The following is a 15,963-nucleotide window of genomic DNA, read 5'->3' on the forward strand; positions in this document are numbered from 1 at the left end:
CCATGCCCATAGGGTTCCTTGGGAGCCTATATATAGAGAGGAGGCCATTCCCTTTATGTATCGCTAACAGCCCAGGGCCCACCCCTGTCCAAAGATAGGAGGGATACTGTGGAATTTGGTACTATCCTTGAGCACAGGTGCAGAGGGGGACACTTGAAACTGGGACCGACAGATTTTCACTAATTTTAACAGACATGGGTAGATATTGCCAAAGCCATAAGTTTCTGAGTGACATCATCCTCCCAACAAATTTCTTAAATGGTGCCTTAGCAAGCAAGCATTTTTACCCTAGTGATGTCTTTCTGAATCACTCAAAGGATACAGGTTAGAAAGAGAAAGAGAGAGAAAAAAATACTCTGTGGGCGGGGCCAAACATTATAAAACCAGTCATCACCATGTCTGAACTCTAACAACTCTCAGAGGACCGTTTCCTGTCATACGGCACCCCAGAAAATAAGGTATTTCAGTGATTTCCACTGCCATCTCTATAAAATGTGGTTTCATTTTTTCTCTTTCTTTGTGTTGGTATTATTAACAATGAAAATTAAAGTGTGGGATGTTTTTAGAGGATGAGTGAAAATTTAGTGGTGTTCTCTTGTTTAGTTGCTTGTATAACTGAAAATATATCAGTTCAAGATTCTAATTACATTAATAGCAAGACTTAGTCTTGAATCTCAGAAGCCAGCAAATGCCTATGTACCATTAACCAAACCAAAAAGTATGTTTGAGTTGGGATGTCAGTTTTATAGAACAGGATAGCACATGTATATTCTTTACTAGTGAGTGTTTTGATACTGAATTTGATGGGACTATCTAGGTTAATTAAAATATGTTAATTTAAGCAATTGAACGTAATCTGTAAATTGTTTATAATTATTAAAAAATTAAAAGATGACTCAGCGTCCATCCAAAATATCAGAAACTGTAGAAATTAAGCGAACTTCTGGGTTGAGTCAGTTCAAAACCAGAATATATTTATTGAATTTAGTTCAATAATCGGTCGATTTACTAAAAAGGAAAAATTAGCCAAACTCGTTGCTGGGTAGACTGAAGTAATAGTTCAATAAATAATTTAGCACCTCATAAAATGACAATTATTTATTATGAAAATCATCAAAAAACATAAATTGCATTTAATTTTGAGGGGGAAAATCTGGTAATTTTGGGTGGGACATTTCCTTAAAATGACTGTTTTCTCTTTGTGCTTATTGATTGTTCTGGTCAATTTCAAACTATTGGCACTGTGTAGTCACAAAAAATAATTATTTTAAATACTACGGCAAATTCGAATCCAATGCCCGGTGCCAGAGGGAAGGGGGGTGATTGTAGCGTGCTGGTGGTACCTCCCAAGTTCTTGGTGACCTGTGCCAAGTTTCAGTGGCACATTGGTCAACTTGTGTGTCAGGAACTGCCACAGACACACGGAGCCCAGCCCACATTTGCTTTCCATCTGTTCTCCTCAACGATAATATTAAACATTAATTAGGAGCATAACATTTGGGAGTAAATAAAGTTGAATACCTTATTCTAATGTTCAGGAATTCACAACAGGTGTCACCTGTTCTGGGAGATTATGCTATTTGATGTCGCTTTGTGGCTTTAATTTTACATTGTCCTAGACAGATTTTCACCCAAAGGTAAAGCGTGGACTGGTCTGAGGGTCAGGAAATGCCGTACACGTTTGCCGTCATAGATTTCTAAAACTATACATTTCTCAAACCTTTTTTGAAAGGTTTGTAGAAAAAGCCCTGGACTTGGAAGCAGAAGACTGAGACAGTGTTCGCTTTGAAACAAACAAGCTGTGCAATGTACGCCTTCATGTTTCCATTTGTGTGACAGGAAATACTGTGGGCAAGTAATTACACAAATTAAACAAAACAAAACTCAGTTGAATGAATTTGGTAACTTTCACAAACATCAGGTAGTATTTTTTATATTCAGCACAGTTAATTGCCCCTTCTTTAAAAAATAAAATTTAGACTTTTTAAAAGAAGTAAATGCATTTGAGACAATTTAGTTTTGTCCTTACTCTCTCTCTCTCTCTCTTTTTTTTTACCTTCATAAAGTCACCTGAAATCCTTACTTGGCATTCAAAGCCCTCTCTGATGGTTTGTCTTGACACTTAAATTTAGCATCAAAGCGACTGACTATGGAGGGTATTATAAAGAATGAGATATAGGAGAAACCTACGTTTACTTTTCTGATTCCGATCTCTTATTTAGTCTATTCAAGTGGGAATAAAGAAATGATTTACTTGTCATTAGTTCTCCGTTTGTTTCTGAAACTTTGAGATAACTCACACACAAAAAACCGCTACTCAGTAAGACTAATTATAAGGGCAGTTTGAAATTGGTAGAAGAAAGAGGAAACAGATTTCTGAGCCACCCAAGTTAATCTAATCTCAGTGATAAAGCAAGGAAAAAAAAAAGTAAGCAATTTTTTAACTTGAAAAGCCTTCTAGGACCATTGCGGACTTGCAAACTTCCTCTTTTTATTTCCTCTTTCTAACATTTCTCAAACTCTGTAACTTGCCCAAACTCTTTCACATAAAAGTGAAGACAAACAGCAGGTGAGACGTGTATGCGTTTGGACCGAGCGAGCTTCCAGAGCACACCTGGGCTTGAATTCCTGCATCACTGCATAGGAACTCAGTGAGCTCGTGCAAGTTACTTCACCTCTCTGAGTGTCAGGCTGTAATCGATACTTACAACGAAAGTCTGAGGAGCTGCCTCCCGAAAGTGCTATGAAACTTAAATGAGAAGGAGAGACGAGAGAGTTTCGGGGACAAGTTTTCCTTAATTTATTATTTTGTCTTCGTAAAATACAATCGGATGGTGTTTCAAATGAGAAATTTCGATGCAAATTGCTAACCTTCTTAAAAAGAATTGTTCACGAACCAAGTGTTTCAGAAGGTTATCGGTGGATTAGGCAGAGAAGCAATTGCTGGCCGTTTCTGGAGGGCCCCACTGAGCAGAGACAGGAGCGGCAGGCTTACCCACCCTGGGGCCTCCCCAGCGCCTCCCCAGCTCCTCCCTGGCTCTGGGAAGCCACTGTCACAGAAGGTTTGCTGTGAAATGTTGAGTGTCAGCATTGTTTGATATATTTATATATTTTGGTAATTGCAGGGTGTGTTATAAGTCACTGTGAAAGCACAACATGCCATCAGAAAGATGGTTATTGGCCAGTACCGACAGATACCCACACATGCTTGGGTGTGTCCAGGCATTTGGCTCCCTGTGAAGCCTTAGGTCTTGGAAGGTGTGTCTGTCATTTACCTTCAGATGGTCGATAAAGGGTGTGTGTGTGTGTGCGTGTGTGTGTGTGTGTGTGTGTGTGTGTGTGTGTGTGTCGCATGGCCAGGATCACCCCTGCCGTGTTCCCTGCTAGCAGGTGGCTGGAGAAGACAGGGGTCTTTCCAGCGCTCTCAGTAATGAACTCTTTGGCACGGGAAGCTCTTACGTAGCAAGGCTGTGACATGCGTGTGGGCGGACGGAGGCAGATGCCAGAGGTAGGACTGAAAGTCCCAACCTCCAAACAGCGAGTCTCAGTCCCCTCCAGAAGCAGAGAATTTGCGAGAAGATTGATCATCTCGATTGGATCCAACAAGGATAAGTGTGCGTGTGGCATGCATGTGTTTGCAAGTGTGTGTGCTGTGTATTTGCAGGTAAGCATAGAAGTTGAGAGCATAACCTGGGGGCCGCCCACCTGGCTTTAATTCCTAGTCTTCCCCCTTATAGTCAATTGACACCGGTCACTTTTCTTATCCTCTGTGTGCAGCAGTTTCTTTGTGGAAGGGAATGAGCAGGGCCCTCCTCAGGGTTTGGGGAAGGGTGAAATTGTAAGTACAGGCAAAATGTTTACAACAGCATCTCTTGGACTGTAAGAGTTCAATAAATGCTATTGATGGTTATTGCTGTTATTACCATTATTCTCTGAAGTTCCACTACTCATCATTTAACTGTTCACTACATCTCAGGATAGGCTACGTAATTTGCAGCATCCAGGGCCAAAGGAAAATGCAGAACCCCACGTTTAAGATTACTGAGAATTTCAGGAAGGTGACAGCAGAGTGTGGCACCACGCGCGAGGCCCATTACGACACCATAGGTCACGTGACCATAATGTCCTCCTGGCTCTACCTCGCGTTGTGCCATGAAGGAAGAGCAGAGAGGACTCCCTGCCCTGTGCAGGGTGCGGCCCGTACTACCCTGCCAACACCACCCAAAATGCCGCATCACTTTTGAGAGCTGTTCTTTCTTCCTCGCTTGCCTTCCAGGTTGAAACGATGGAAGACCTCTACGTGGCAAACACGATTTTTGCCCTCAACTTCTTCAAGCATCTGGCCGATACCAGCCCCGCCCAGAATCTCTTCTTCTCTCCATGGGGCATCTCCTCCACCATGGTTATGGTCTACCTGGGCGCCAGAGGTGACACTGCGGACCAAATGGCCAAAGTGAGTTTCCGTGACAGCTCCAGATCAGGACTGAACGATTCCTGAACTGAACTGTAAAGTTTCTCTAATTTTGCGCTCGAGCTATCTTGACTGTAACAAGGTTAGCAATCATCGCGTGCCATTACAACACAAGTGTCTTAGATTCATATCTGCAAAACAGCCAAACCACAAAAACCCTGAACTGTCAATAGCGGAAGACACGTTGGAGCTCCTCACCCCAACCCCAACCCCAAGGCTGGAAGCTGTGAATAGTGACTACGTCTTATGTTTTAATAATATGTGTTTATATTTTTTAGAGTACTTTGCATGCTTTATCTCCTTTGGTTTTAAGACACGTGTCATTTTGTCGGTGGGGAGACCGGCCTCGTGAAGGAAAAGCTTTCTCAGGTCTATGCTTTCCTCACTCCTGGCTCAGGCCCCTTCAATGGCTCAGCTGGAGTGCTGTGTCTGTTCCCCACTTGAGTAAAGAATTTTTTCTAGTGCCTTTAAGAGAGTGTCAGGAAGAGAAAAAATGGTCCCGGAGCTGTGGTCACCACGCTGTTGGAGACGCGCAGGGAGCGATGTTGACTTCCGGAGACCTCGCCGTGTTATCGGCCTCGCGAGACCATGTCAGCAACGTGGGGCCTGGCATGATGGTCGGCCTTCCAAATCAAGATGCACAGGGTGTGGGGAAGCTGGCTTCCTTCCTTGGTGAATGGACACAAGCTCTGTTAGGGACCCTTTACCGAGTCTGGGGCCTTGAAACAACATTGAACTATCTCAACCACACACTGCAATATTCCCATGGGATGAATTCAACACATTTAAAACTCACACGATTCTCTTATTTCCTATGGTGACCCAGACGAGGTCACCATATAATTAAAATCCTGTCATACATACATGTACGCGAACAGTAAAATTAAATGCTTCACGTACAGGTTCTGGTTCTCACAGGCTTTCTGTCACACCAAAATGCCGCTGGCTACTTTCGGGTTTCCCACAAGAACTGCACCTGACTGTGTGTAGATGCATCCTCCCCAGGTACATGGTGACCCATTTAAGATGGGCCTTGTGAGAAGCAGCTCCCAGAGAGTGTTGGCTAACCTCCTCGCAGGAGGAAAGGGGATGGCCAGATCACTCCCTGTGTTTGTGGCAGTTTGAACATCGAGACTCAGTTGCTCAACTCTGATGCCAGTGACATTTTGAAATATACTCCTGTCCCTTTATTTCCTCTGCCTTGAAAAAATAAAGACGGCAAACCGCATTGAAAACTTTAGAAAACATCAGGGTCTCGATCTTTTCGATGCAGAGAGATCACTAGCAATCAAAAGCAATATGTTTGGAGGCAAATGCTGAAGCAATGACTCCGAGTTGTTAAAATAAAAGAGGTTAATGTTGATGCCAAAGGAAAATGAGCTTCTGGGTCATTCTAGGCATAACCCAGGTTTTCTGTATCTGGAAAGTGCTTAAGCATGTGAAACCAAGAGATTTTATGTTGTTTTGTTGTAACTCTGCTGCAACATTTTAAAATCTAAAGGCAAATTTGGTTGACTTGCTACTAAAAGGAAAGGGGATGCACTCTTTGGTTTGGAGGAAGAAGCACGGACTTTTGGGACAGACCCATCTGTGTTTGAGCGGTGGCTTTGCCACTCGTTACGAGGTGTGTGAGCGAAGGCTTTTAAGCTAACTGAGCCTAGAGATGAATGGCTGGTATGTAGATTTGTACAAAATACCTCGTGCTGACTCCTGTAGGGAAAGTTTGGGGTGGCCGACACTCACATATGACATATGAAGAAGATCCCATCCACAGTGGCAACTAGACACAGGACCACTAAGAGGCACCTGACGGCCATTGGTTTGAAAGTTAAGTAACTCAGCAGAAAAATGTGACTGTTTCTTCCAATTCCAATTGTAGGTGCTTCAGTTTCACAATATGAGAGTCCATGATGTCACCCCAGTGACCCCAGCGATGGTCACCGGTTGTGAGCTCAAGCAGCAGATCCAGAAGGCCACTTATCCTGATGTTATTGTGAAGGTACCTGACTCATTCATGTATATATATATATATATATTTATTATTAATTTATTTCTATTACATGTAACATTAGTATTTTATTTCTATCAAATAATATGTGCAGTATTTATTATAAGACCCTGATATTATATACATACATATATTACTATTTTATATCTAGAGTCTTCTTGTCTGCAGTCACAGGGTTAGACTGAGAAGGAACCTAGTATGACTTCCCCTTTTTACAGAAAGAAAACAAGACTCAGGGTCCTTAAGTAAACATTTCATGGTCCCACCAATAACGAAGGGCAGAGCCAAGGGTAGAATCCAGACTTCCTGACTTCTGGGCCAAGGCCCTTTCTAAATTCTGTCACACCACCCTGCCACTAGTTGGGTTTGTGTAATTTATTCTAAAACTGTGGTAGAGACTCCTGAAATACACACACATGGATGTAGATTTCCAGTGGGGAAAGGGTAAGGAGTGACAAGTGGCTGAGAAATGAAGAAGGTCAGAGAAGGTCAGGCTGGACGGCTTCATGAGAGACCACTGACCTTCGGCTATCCCTCCCCTACTGTCCTATCTCTCTGTTCTTTCTTTCTTTCTTTCTTTCTTTCTTTCTTTCTTTCTTTCTTTCTTTCTTTCTTTCTTTCTTTCTTTCTTTCCTTCCTTCCTTCCTTCCTTCCTTCCTTCCTTCCTTCCTTCCTTCCTTCCTTCTTTCTTTTCTTTCTTTCTTTCTTTCTTCTTTCTTCTTTCTTTCTTTCTTTCTTCTCTCTTCTCTCTCTCTCTCGCTCTCATCCATCTATCGATCGATCTATCTATCTATCTATCTATCTATCTATCTATCTATGTATCTATCATCCATCCATCCATCTGAGGTAGTATTATCTTTCCTCAATACTTCATTCCTTAGATATTAGCTATCCAACTAAATTATAGAAACAGAGATGTGCTCCTATCGAAAACCAACGTTCAAAATTTCACTGCTGAGTTAGGTTGGGGTGTGGTGTCTTCCATAGCTTCCTTTTTGGGAACACTGATGCTCCACCTGCTGGTTACCCAGGGAATTATGCGCAAAAGGACCTGGAAAGGGTTCATTCATATGGTGATTCAGCCCCGTGTCCTGACACACATGGCAGTCATCTGCAGGGCTCTGTCCTCTGCTGTGATTGAGACCCTTATCTGCCACTGGCTTTACAAACTTAGGTTGCAGATTGAAATTCCCCTTCACTGTTGTGGTTTACTAAAACCCAGATTTTCCACCGCATAGACTATGCATTAATTATAAAATGGGTACTTTTAAAAGTTATATGAACCTTTAAAAGAACATTCGTAAGATAACAATTTAATACGATAAAAATTTCTTAGAAATCTTAAAGTTTAAGACTGTAAAAGGAGCCTCACTTTCTTCAAGAATATTGGTTACTTTCCTGGTTAAATTCAATCCACAGGCACAGCAAAATATGAAAGAAGTAAAACATTGTCTTATTAGTTTTGTTCCACATCTAATCAAAACTATTTCCTCAGAGATCCCTCTAAAGTATCAGAAAATAATATACATTAATATAGCATTTTATTGCTGTACTGAAAAAAACCCTTGCTTAAGTAACGTTTTGTTTAGTAGTCTTGTGTTATGTAAAGAGAGTCCTTCCTTTCTGTCTAAGGCCCAAGCTGAAGATAAGATCCACTCATCCTTCCGCTCTGTCATCTCTGCAATCAACGCGTCCACGGGGGATTATGTATTGGAAAGTGCCAATAAGCTGTTTGGAGAGAAGTCTGAGGGATTCAAGGAGGTAAGTAAAACCTGTGTTTGAAATGGTGGGACCCTAAATCTGCACTGAGGTCACTTTCAAAGCTGTTCTCCACGAAGAGGGTTAGCATTGCTCATGGGCTCCCTAAGGCTCCCCTACGTCACTGGTCACAGCAACTATCCCTTAGGCTCGCTCTCTGATGCAAAAGCCCCACTTACTGTGTAGTAAGGAAGGATATAACTGACTTCCAGAGCCATGAGCCCCTATGCCCCATCTCCCTCTAACTTAGTGTCTGTAATATAGGACGCAGGAGGGCAACGGAGCCGAGGCTGGAGTGTGGAGAAAGGAGACCGGCAGAGCGCGTATAATCTGCATCATTTCCTCTGCCCCCAGTAGCCAACCTCCACCCTTATGCCAGCCCAAGACTCCTGGTCTTGACAGGAAGCCCGTAATTCACAATTACTCTAAGACTTGTTCAGTATATATTCTGTGTAATCTCCTGTATTTTTCTTGCTTTAAAGGAATACATAGAACTCTCTAAGAAATATTATTCGACAGAACCCCAGGCAGTCGACTTTCTAGAATGTGCAGAAGCAGCCAGAAGAAAGATTAATTTCTGGGTCAATAATCAAACCAAAGGTAAAACCAAGGAAATATTTTCTATTCTTCTTTCTTTTAGAAGGCCGATCTGCCTTTAAAAACCATACTTGAATTTAGTCTTTAATCCCTTAATGGTCATCCAATTTTAGTTATTTTGGTTAATGCAAAGTTATTCTTGTTTAGCTGAGTGCTGTTTTAAGTGAGAAAAAAATAATTGAAGTCTATTAACAGAAGACATATGTTCAATACTCAAATAATCTGTTTTTGGATATTACGTTAAAACAGACTAGGAGAAAAGGCAGACATTTTCCAACACTGAAAATCTCAGTATTGAAATAATTGTGACACTGCGTCCTGACTCCGACGGCTCAATGAGAAGGGGCTTCCTGGAATACGAAATGTTTATGTTTTGATCTGGAGAATGGGCTGTAGCTGGCCAGGTGAAGGGTATGGTGCCTGGGGAGAGAGTTCTAGACAGAGTGTGCAGATGTGCGACTATCCAGAGGTGAGAGGCCTCGGCCCTCTGGGGAAAAGCATCGAGCTTTGTTTGGAGTGTTGTACCATGCCGAGAGGACGAGATGAACCTAGAGAGGTGACGTAACACACTTCTTAGGCTATCCCTACCTTTAAAAATCTTCAGTGACCTCCTGCTGTCCTCAGAAGATCTTGCTCTTTTCCTTGACTTTTCAGTTCTCGGTAATCCAACAGACTGTACTTGATGGCTGCTGGAGTGAACAGCATGCTGGTCGCCGCCTCTATACTTACTTCTAATGCATGCCTCAGCCACAGAATTTAAGTGCATCCAAACTCTTGCCCTTTCCTGGAGACACCTGATCTTTCCCTCTTCTCGAATCTTCGGTGCTTTGTTAGCGCCATGACTCATGCTGATGTTTGCCACATAGGGCCTCGAACCGTTAACCGAACTATTTTATTTCGTTTGCTTTGCCATCTCGCCTAGACTATAATTATTTAAGAGGAGGGCCTGTATGTCACACTTCTCCTGTGTCTCCACAAAAATTAGCACGGTTTGTTGCTGACAGTGAAAATCCTTCATTCTTCCAAATTTTCAGGTAGAATTATAAGCCTCAAATAAATAATTGTTGAAAAATGGCATATATATGGATTTCTAAGAGAAAAAAAAAAGAGATTACTTTGGATGAAGAATCGTTTTGGAATTTCAAAGATTTAGGAGCTGTTTGGATTGAAAAGATCCCTGGGAAACATTTATCTAAATTTACCACTTTATGGTGTGGACGCCAAGCCCCCGAGGGATTAAGTGGCTGATCTGAGTTCCATTGTCCTCTGATCCTTAATCTAACTCCAGAATTCTTCATTTGGATGTTCAAAGAGTTTGATAACTTAATGCAAAAAAAACAAAAAAAAAAAAAAAAACCCAAAACACACACACACACACACACACACACACACACACACACACATACACACAAAAGATTTTCTTAACTTCTGCATTTAAAACATTATTTCAAACAATCATTTGGTTTCTTAGCCACCATAATGGAAAAAAGCACATGAACTCAGTTCTATAGAATTTAAAAATATTTTTGTTTCTCTAAAAATAGATGATTTGCTTTAGTTCTTTATTTCCGTTAAGGAATTTTAAATATTGTTCTGAAACATTAACAAACTACTGACACAAAGGAACCAGGAAGAGTGAAGATTAAGAGAAATGAAAGTAAAAAACAAAATGCAAAATTTAAGACAATGAAAGTTTTGCTTTTTGCGAACACCTTAAATTTTCTCTTTAAGTATTGTATCGAATGGCTATGAATCAATCAGTTATATTGCACAAATACCAAGTAGTCATTTGGATTGTTTGTTTTACCAAATTTTATAACAATTTCAGAGAATTTTGTTTTATTATCTAGTTGTCATATGCCTCACAAAATTAAATAACATTAGTAGATTTCGATAGTTACCAAGAATGTTACTTGCCTGGGGATATACTGAGTGAAGCCATTGAATGGACATGTTAAAGCTGGTCATACTACTGTGACTTTTTTATTAGTCACACTGTGACTAGGACTGTGAAGACAGAATCCTGACTGGCTTTCCAAAATTACAGCCTTGAGAAGATTGTTAGCCTCTTTCACCATAGTGTCCTTTAGTGCAAAATGACACTAATACTCACCTAATAGTGTAGTCGTGAGGATTAAGTAAAATAATGTATTTAGTGGTTGAAATATTGCAGAGCAGATATTCCCCATAAATGGGTTGCCTCCTAAACCAGCTTTAAAAACAACCACCCTTGGATGTTATCGTTTTCTGAGAACGTTCTCTAGCTCACTCATTTACTCCCTTCTCTGTATTGTCATAGTACTTTGCATTATTTAGCGCTATTATAGAACTTATTACACATTTTCCATAACTGATTTTGAACTTATCTCCCAATATTCTCAGTCCCACAAGGGCCTTTCTTCCTTGCTCACCTCATGAATCTGCACTCCTCCTAGTGTAGGTCTAGCCTAAATTTCCGAAAAAATGTTTCTGAATAAATCATTAGGTTGGACCCACAGACTGTCTAGACCAGATCTAGAGGAGGTATGGTTATCTTCCTTCTCTTTCACTCTCATTTGACTTAAATAACTTCATACAACTATTAAACTTTGAAAAAAAATGATATGAAAAGAAGTGAAAATCTGCTTTGCATGTTTGATAATAATTCTAAATTTTAAATGCATACCTTCTTCATTTTCCTGGATTTTCCAAACCTTCTGAGAACTTGGGTCCAAATTTTACTTATGCTTTAAATAAAGTGAGAGAAAAACTTTAGCTTGAAGATCAACATCTCTGTGGAGTTTGACAAATGTGGCTGCTGAGTTTGATTGTGAGGCAAAAGATTCAAGAAATTGTAGTATCTTTCACAGTTCTGGATCATGAAACCTAAACCCATGTTATGTTTTCTGTAGGCAAAATTCCAAACTTGTTACCTGAAGGTTCCGTAGATCCGGAGACCAGGATGGTTCTGGTGAATGCTGTCTACTTCAAAGGAAAGTGGAAGACTGCATTTGAGAAGAAATTAAATGGGCTTTATCCTTTCCGTGTGAACTCGGTATGAGACAACGAAACAGGTTTTCCTAACATATACTTCAGGGACTTAGACGAGACAGGAGAAGAAACAATAGAGACCATTCACTGATGCTACTGTATGATTTGGTAGTTATAAGTGATGGACATTGGACAGTTGATTGACTTTTCCAAGCTACTGAAAAGCGCAGTAATTCTGTGAGAGATCATATGAGTGGTGGTGGAAAACTATGGACTTTATGCTTACACAGTCCTGGACTGGAATGTAGGCTCCATCTACCAAATATAACTTAACTTATGTTCTATGCATTACATTTTTAATCTGTAAAACTAGGATAATAACAATATCCAGCTCAAAAAGTTATAAGGATTCAATGAGATCCAGCAGGGTTCTTGGCTCATGGTAGGTACTAAACAAAAATTTTAGTATTCTTATTATTGCCCATCTTATTAATAATGAGTGTAATCTTGAAAAAGGTAATAAGAATAGAACCACTGTAAGTGTATGCGAATAATTTAGTTTGTTCTCTTAAAGCATTTCTTAAGCACTAAAGCAGAAACTATTCTCTTTTATGTCTAACTGTAAATCTCTTGACATCATCGTATGAACTTTTTACTTATTTTACTCTTTAACCGTTTTAGACTCAGCAGAAACCTGTACGGATGATGTACTTACATGAAAAGCTGAACATTGGCTACGTAGAAGACCTGAAGACTCAGATTCTAGAACTCCCATACACTGGGGACGTCAGCATGTTCCTTTTGCTTCCCGATGGAACCGCTAACGTGTCTACCAGCCTGGAGCTGGTAAGTCGTTCCAACTTCAATTGTTTTAGGTTTCTGGGGCTAAACTTACCTTTCGTGACGAACATCTCTCTAACTTAGGAAATCGTGTGCGACTTCTCACAGAAACACGCGAATCGGTCGCTGATAAATGTGGCATGTCTCAAACTTTCATTCAGAGCCTTAAACACATGTCATACAGGCCACCTGCTCACAAAAAAAACTTTACTAATCTATTAAGTTTTTATATCACCCACAATGTAGTAAAGTTAAAGTCACTGATTTTTAACATTAGACTTAGAAGTTGTTTTCCTTTTCTCAGCACTCACTGTTGTGTTGTGTTGTGTTTTGTTTTGTTTTTGATTTGTAGCTGGAAAGTGAAATAACTTATGACAAACTCAACAAGTGGCTCAGCAAAGACACGATGGCTGAAGATGATGTTGAGGTCTACATCCCCCAGTTCAAATTAGAAGAGCGCTATGAACTCAAATCCATTCTGAGTAGCATGGGCATGAAGGACGCCTTCAGCAAGGGCCAGGCCAATTTCTTAGGGATGTCAGAGGGGAACGACCTGTTTCTGTCCGAAGTGTTCCATCAAGCCACTGTGGATGTCAATGAGGAGGGCACTGAAGCCTCTGCCGGCACCGGGGCTGTTATGTCTGGGAGAACTGGCCACGGAGGCCCACAGTTCGTGGCAGATCATCCCTTCCTCTTCTTTATAATGCACAAAATAACCAGGAGCATCCTCTTTTTTGGCAGATTCGCCTCACCCTGAAATTGAAGGGTTCTGTTTCCGTACAAGATTTTGGAGTATGAGTTATAAGCCTCAGAATTGCTGCAAGTACTAAAAACTTAGGGGCTTTATCTGTGTATTTCTGTTTTCCTGAACAACTAAATATAATACAGAAATAACTAGATGATTGTCAATTATAACATTACAACTCTATGAATTGTTTGGTCTCTTAAAATGGGATGATGTTCCATTTTGTTCTTCCTTACTCTTAGTTTATTTTATAGCATTAACTTTTACTGTATTATTTATTATTTTATATAATTTTTATTATTGTTCACTGTGCATTTAATGTAGCAGATACAGCTACAAAAACAGGTGACCGCTATTTTTCTTTCTTAAGAAATGCATTTGTTTGTTTTCATGACGAAGGATGATTATGTGTCCTGTGTCCTTCTGTGACAAAAACCTAGAAGGAAGCATTGAACAACAGGCAAATATATGTCATGTGCATTTATAACAGTATGTACCACATCGATGTGTCTGTAACTTACGTAAAATTCAAATATGTAATAAATAAACATGTTTCCACACAACCATTTTTTTTGTTGTTGTCATTCCATGAGGGCATCAGATCATAAGACCCCTTATATCTTGCACCCCAGGAATCAGGAATCATGGCTCATTTGTGGGAACTAAGAAAAAGTAGGATAAAGAAGCCGAGGCGATAACCGCCCCCTTTATAAGGAGCCCCTTGGGGTCATGTGAGAATGGGTTAGAGTTGCCTGCCAGCAGCACAGGGCAGAGGGATGCAGCAGTCTAGTCTGAGCCAGAGTCCTTTGGCAACACCAGTGTTTAACCCTCAAGGACACAGACATAGGATCAAAGTCGTGGGTATTGAGCTGAGAGTTCAGAGGAGTAGAGACGGCTGGATGCGAGAGCAGGAGGAGAAGCACGAGATGGCTTCTTTTAAGCATGCGTGCTTCAAATAGCACTGGATGCTTTAGAGTAAAGCAGAGGCAGAACAGAAAATAATGGAAAACCTGAGAACGAAGGCACTTAGGTGGTTTGGTGTGTGGGGAGGGGGTTCTGAACTGGCTTGAGAGTCTGGTTTCAGAAGTGTGGCCGGATCCTGGAAATGCGTCCCAGGCACCACATTCCCTACGATGACCCATGGAGCATGGTGGCTAAAGAGGTGGCCTCAGGACCTCGACTGTCTGCATCTAAATCCCAGTTCTGACACACTGAGTCATCTAACCATGGAGCTTCTTTGTTCTCCTTTTCTTTCAGTGTAAACTAGAGAAAACATTGCTTTTCTCATAAGGTTGCTATGCCGGTTAAATGAATTCACGCATAACAAGCAGTTAAAAGAATTCTTGGCATATGCGGTATTTAGAAAATACTAGTGATTATGTTTATTATCTCTGTAAGTAATAAAACTGTCTCTGGTTTTATTTACTTACTGTCAGTTGGTCAAACACAGAATCCCAGAAAATTATTGTTAATTATTTTTTTTAAGCGAGGGAACCCTTGGTTGACCTCACAGATTGCAAGAATCTTATCAGCTTACAATCCTTTTTTATTTAATTTAATTTAATTTAATTTATTTTATTTATTTTATTTTATTTTATTATTTTATTTTATTATTTTATTTTTTACACCTACAGCACCTGGTCTTCCTAGATGGTCTCCCATTCAAGTACTAACCAGGTCCAACTCTGCTTTGCTTCCGAGCTCAGATGGGATCGGGCTCTTTCAGGGTGGCATGGCTGTAGACCTCAGTTAATTTTTTAAGGCTTGGATTGTGGTTTCTTTTTTCTAAATCAGACATTCTTGCAAATAATGTGCCCTTGCTCCTTGCATTTTTCTACTTACTTTTGGATTCATTTTTCTATGTACTTCAGCAATTCATTCAGCAAGGCAATACGTAGTAGCTTTTTGAATTGTGAGTCTTAAGATGTTCCCATCTCACTCTTGTTACTGAGGTAGAGTATGAGTGCAGAATTCAAGGTTCAAAGCACTTTAAAGGTATGATTTTATTATCTTCTGGCACCAGAGTTGCTGATGTGAAAGTCAGGGTAATTCTTGCTCTTTGTAGCTTAATAATTTTTTTTTGTTCTTGATAGTTCATTGCATTAAGTACTTTTCCAAATTGTTTTTTAAAATGTGCATTGCTCATCATCAGCAGCAGAATTTTTCCATCTAGAAACTTGGCTCTTGCTTCAGCCATTGCTATGGACTGAAGGTCTGTGTCTCCCCCAAACCCCTGCCACATATACCTTGAAACCCTATTCCCCAGTGTGATGGTATTTGGAGGCGGGACATTTGGGAGCCAATTAGGGTTAGACCAGGTCATGAGGATGGAGTCTGTGTAATGTAGTTAGTGCCTTGACAAGGAGATGAAGGGACCAGAGTGTCCTCTCTCTAACAGGTGCAGGCACAGAGAGGTGGCAGTCGTCTGTGAGCCAGGACGACGTCCCTCACCAAGAACCTGACTCTGACAGCTCCCTGATCTCAGACTTCCAGGCTCCAGAACTGTGAGAAATACGTGTTTGTCGTGGAAGCCCCAGTCAGTGGTATTCTGCTACAGCAGTCCAGGCTGAACAA

At 40.7% G+C, this 15,963-nt stretch overlaps 1 protein-coding gene and 1 pseudogene across 1 annotated transcript; one reads left to right on the forward strand and one right to left on the reverse strand.

Annotated features, from left to right (window-relative positions):
• Window positions 1-394: 394 nt before the first annotated feature.
• On the forward strand, window positions 395-13,942 carry SERPINB2 (serpin family B member 2). Its single transcript, XM_016118936.2, has 8 exons — window positions 395-458; window positions 4,277-4,453; window positions 6,351-6,470; window positions 8,112-8,240; window positions 8,720-8,837; window positions 11,726-11,868; window positions 12,486-12,650; window positions 12,997-13,942. Exons 2-8 carry the CDS (start codon window positions 4,286-4,288, stop codon window positions 13,399-13,401), a joined length of 1,248 nt encoding a protein of 415 aa, XP_015974422.2. The 5' UTR covers window positions 395-458; window positions 4,277-4,285; the 3' UTR covers window positions 13,402-13,942.
• A 1,072-nt stretch (window positions 13,943-15,014) lies between these two features.
• LOC118610520 lies at window positions 15,015-15,133 on the reverse strand (annotated as a pseudogene).
• Window positions 15,134-15,963: the final 830 nt, after the last annotated feature.

This window comes from Rousettus aegyptiacus, unplaced genomic scaffold (assembly GCF_014176215.1).
Source record: "Rousettus aegyptiacus isolate mRouAeg1 unplaced genomic scaffold, mRouAeg1.p scaffold_m13_p_12, whole genome shotgun sequence".
NCBI lineage: Eukaryota > Metazoa > Chordata > Mammalia > Chiroptera > Pteropodidae > Rousettus > Rousettus aegyptiacus.

What these genes read in the sequence shown, in the direction of transcription:
- SERPINB2 (XM_016118936.2), top strand. Translation starts at nt 4,286, where the DNA reads ATGGAAGACCTCTACGTGGCAAACACGATTTTTGCCCTCAACTTCTTC. An exon ending in ATCCTGATGTTATTGTGAAG is followed by an intron (nt 6,471 to 8,111) that starts GTACCTGACTCA and finishes TTTCTGTCTAAG; the next exon opens with GCCCAAGCTGAAGATAAGAT. An exon ending in GGTCAATAATCAAACCAAAG is followed by an intron (nt 8,838 to 11,725) that starts GTAAAACCAAGG and finishes TGTTTTCTGTAG; the next exon opens with GCAAAATTCCAAACTTGTTA.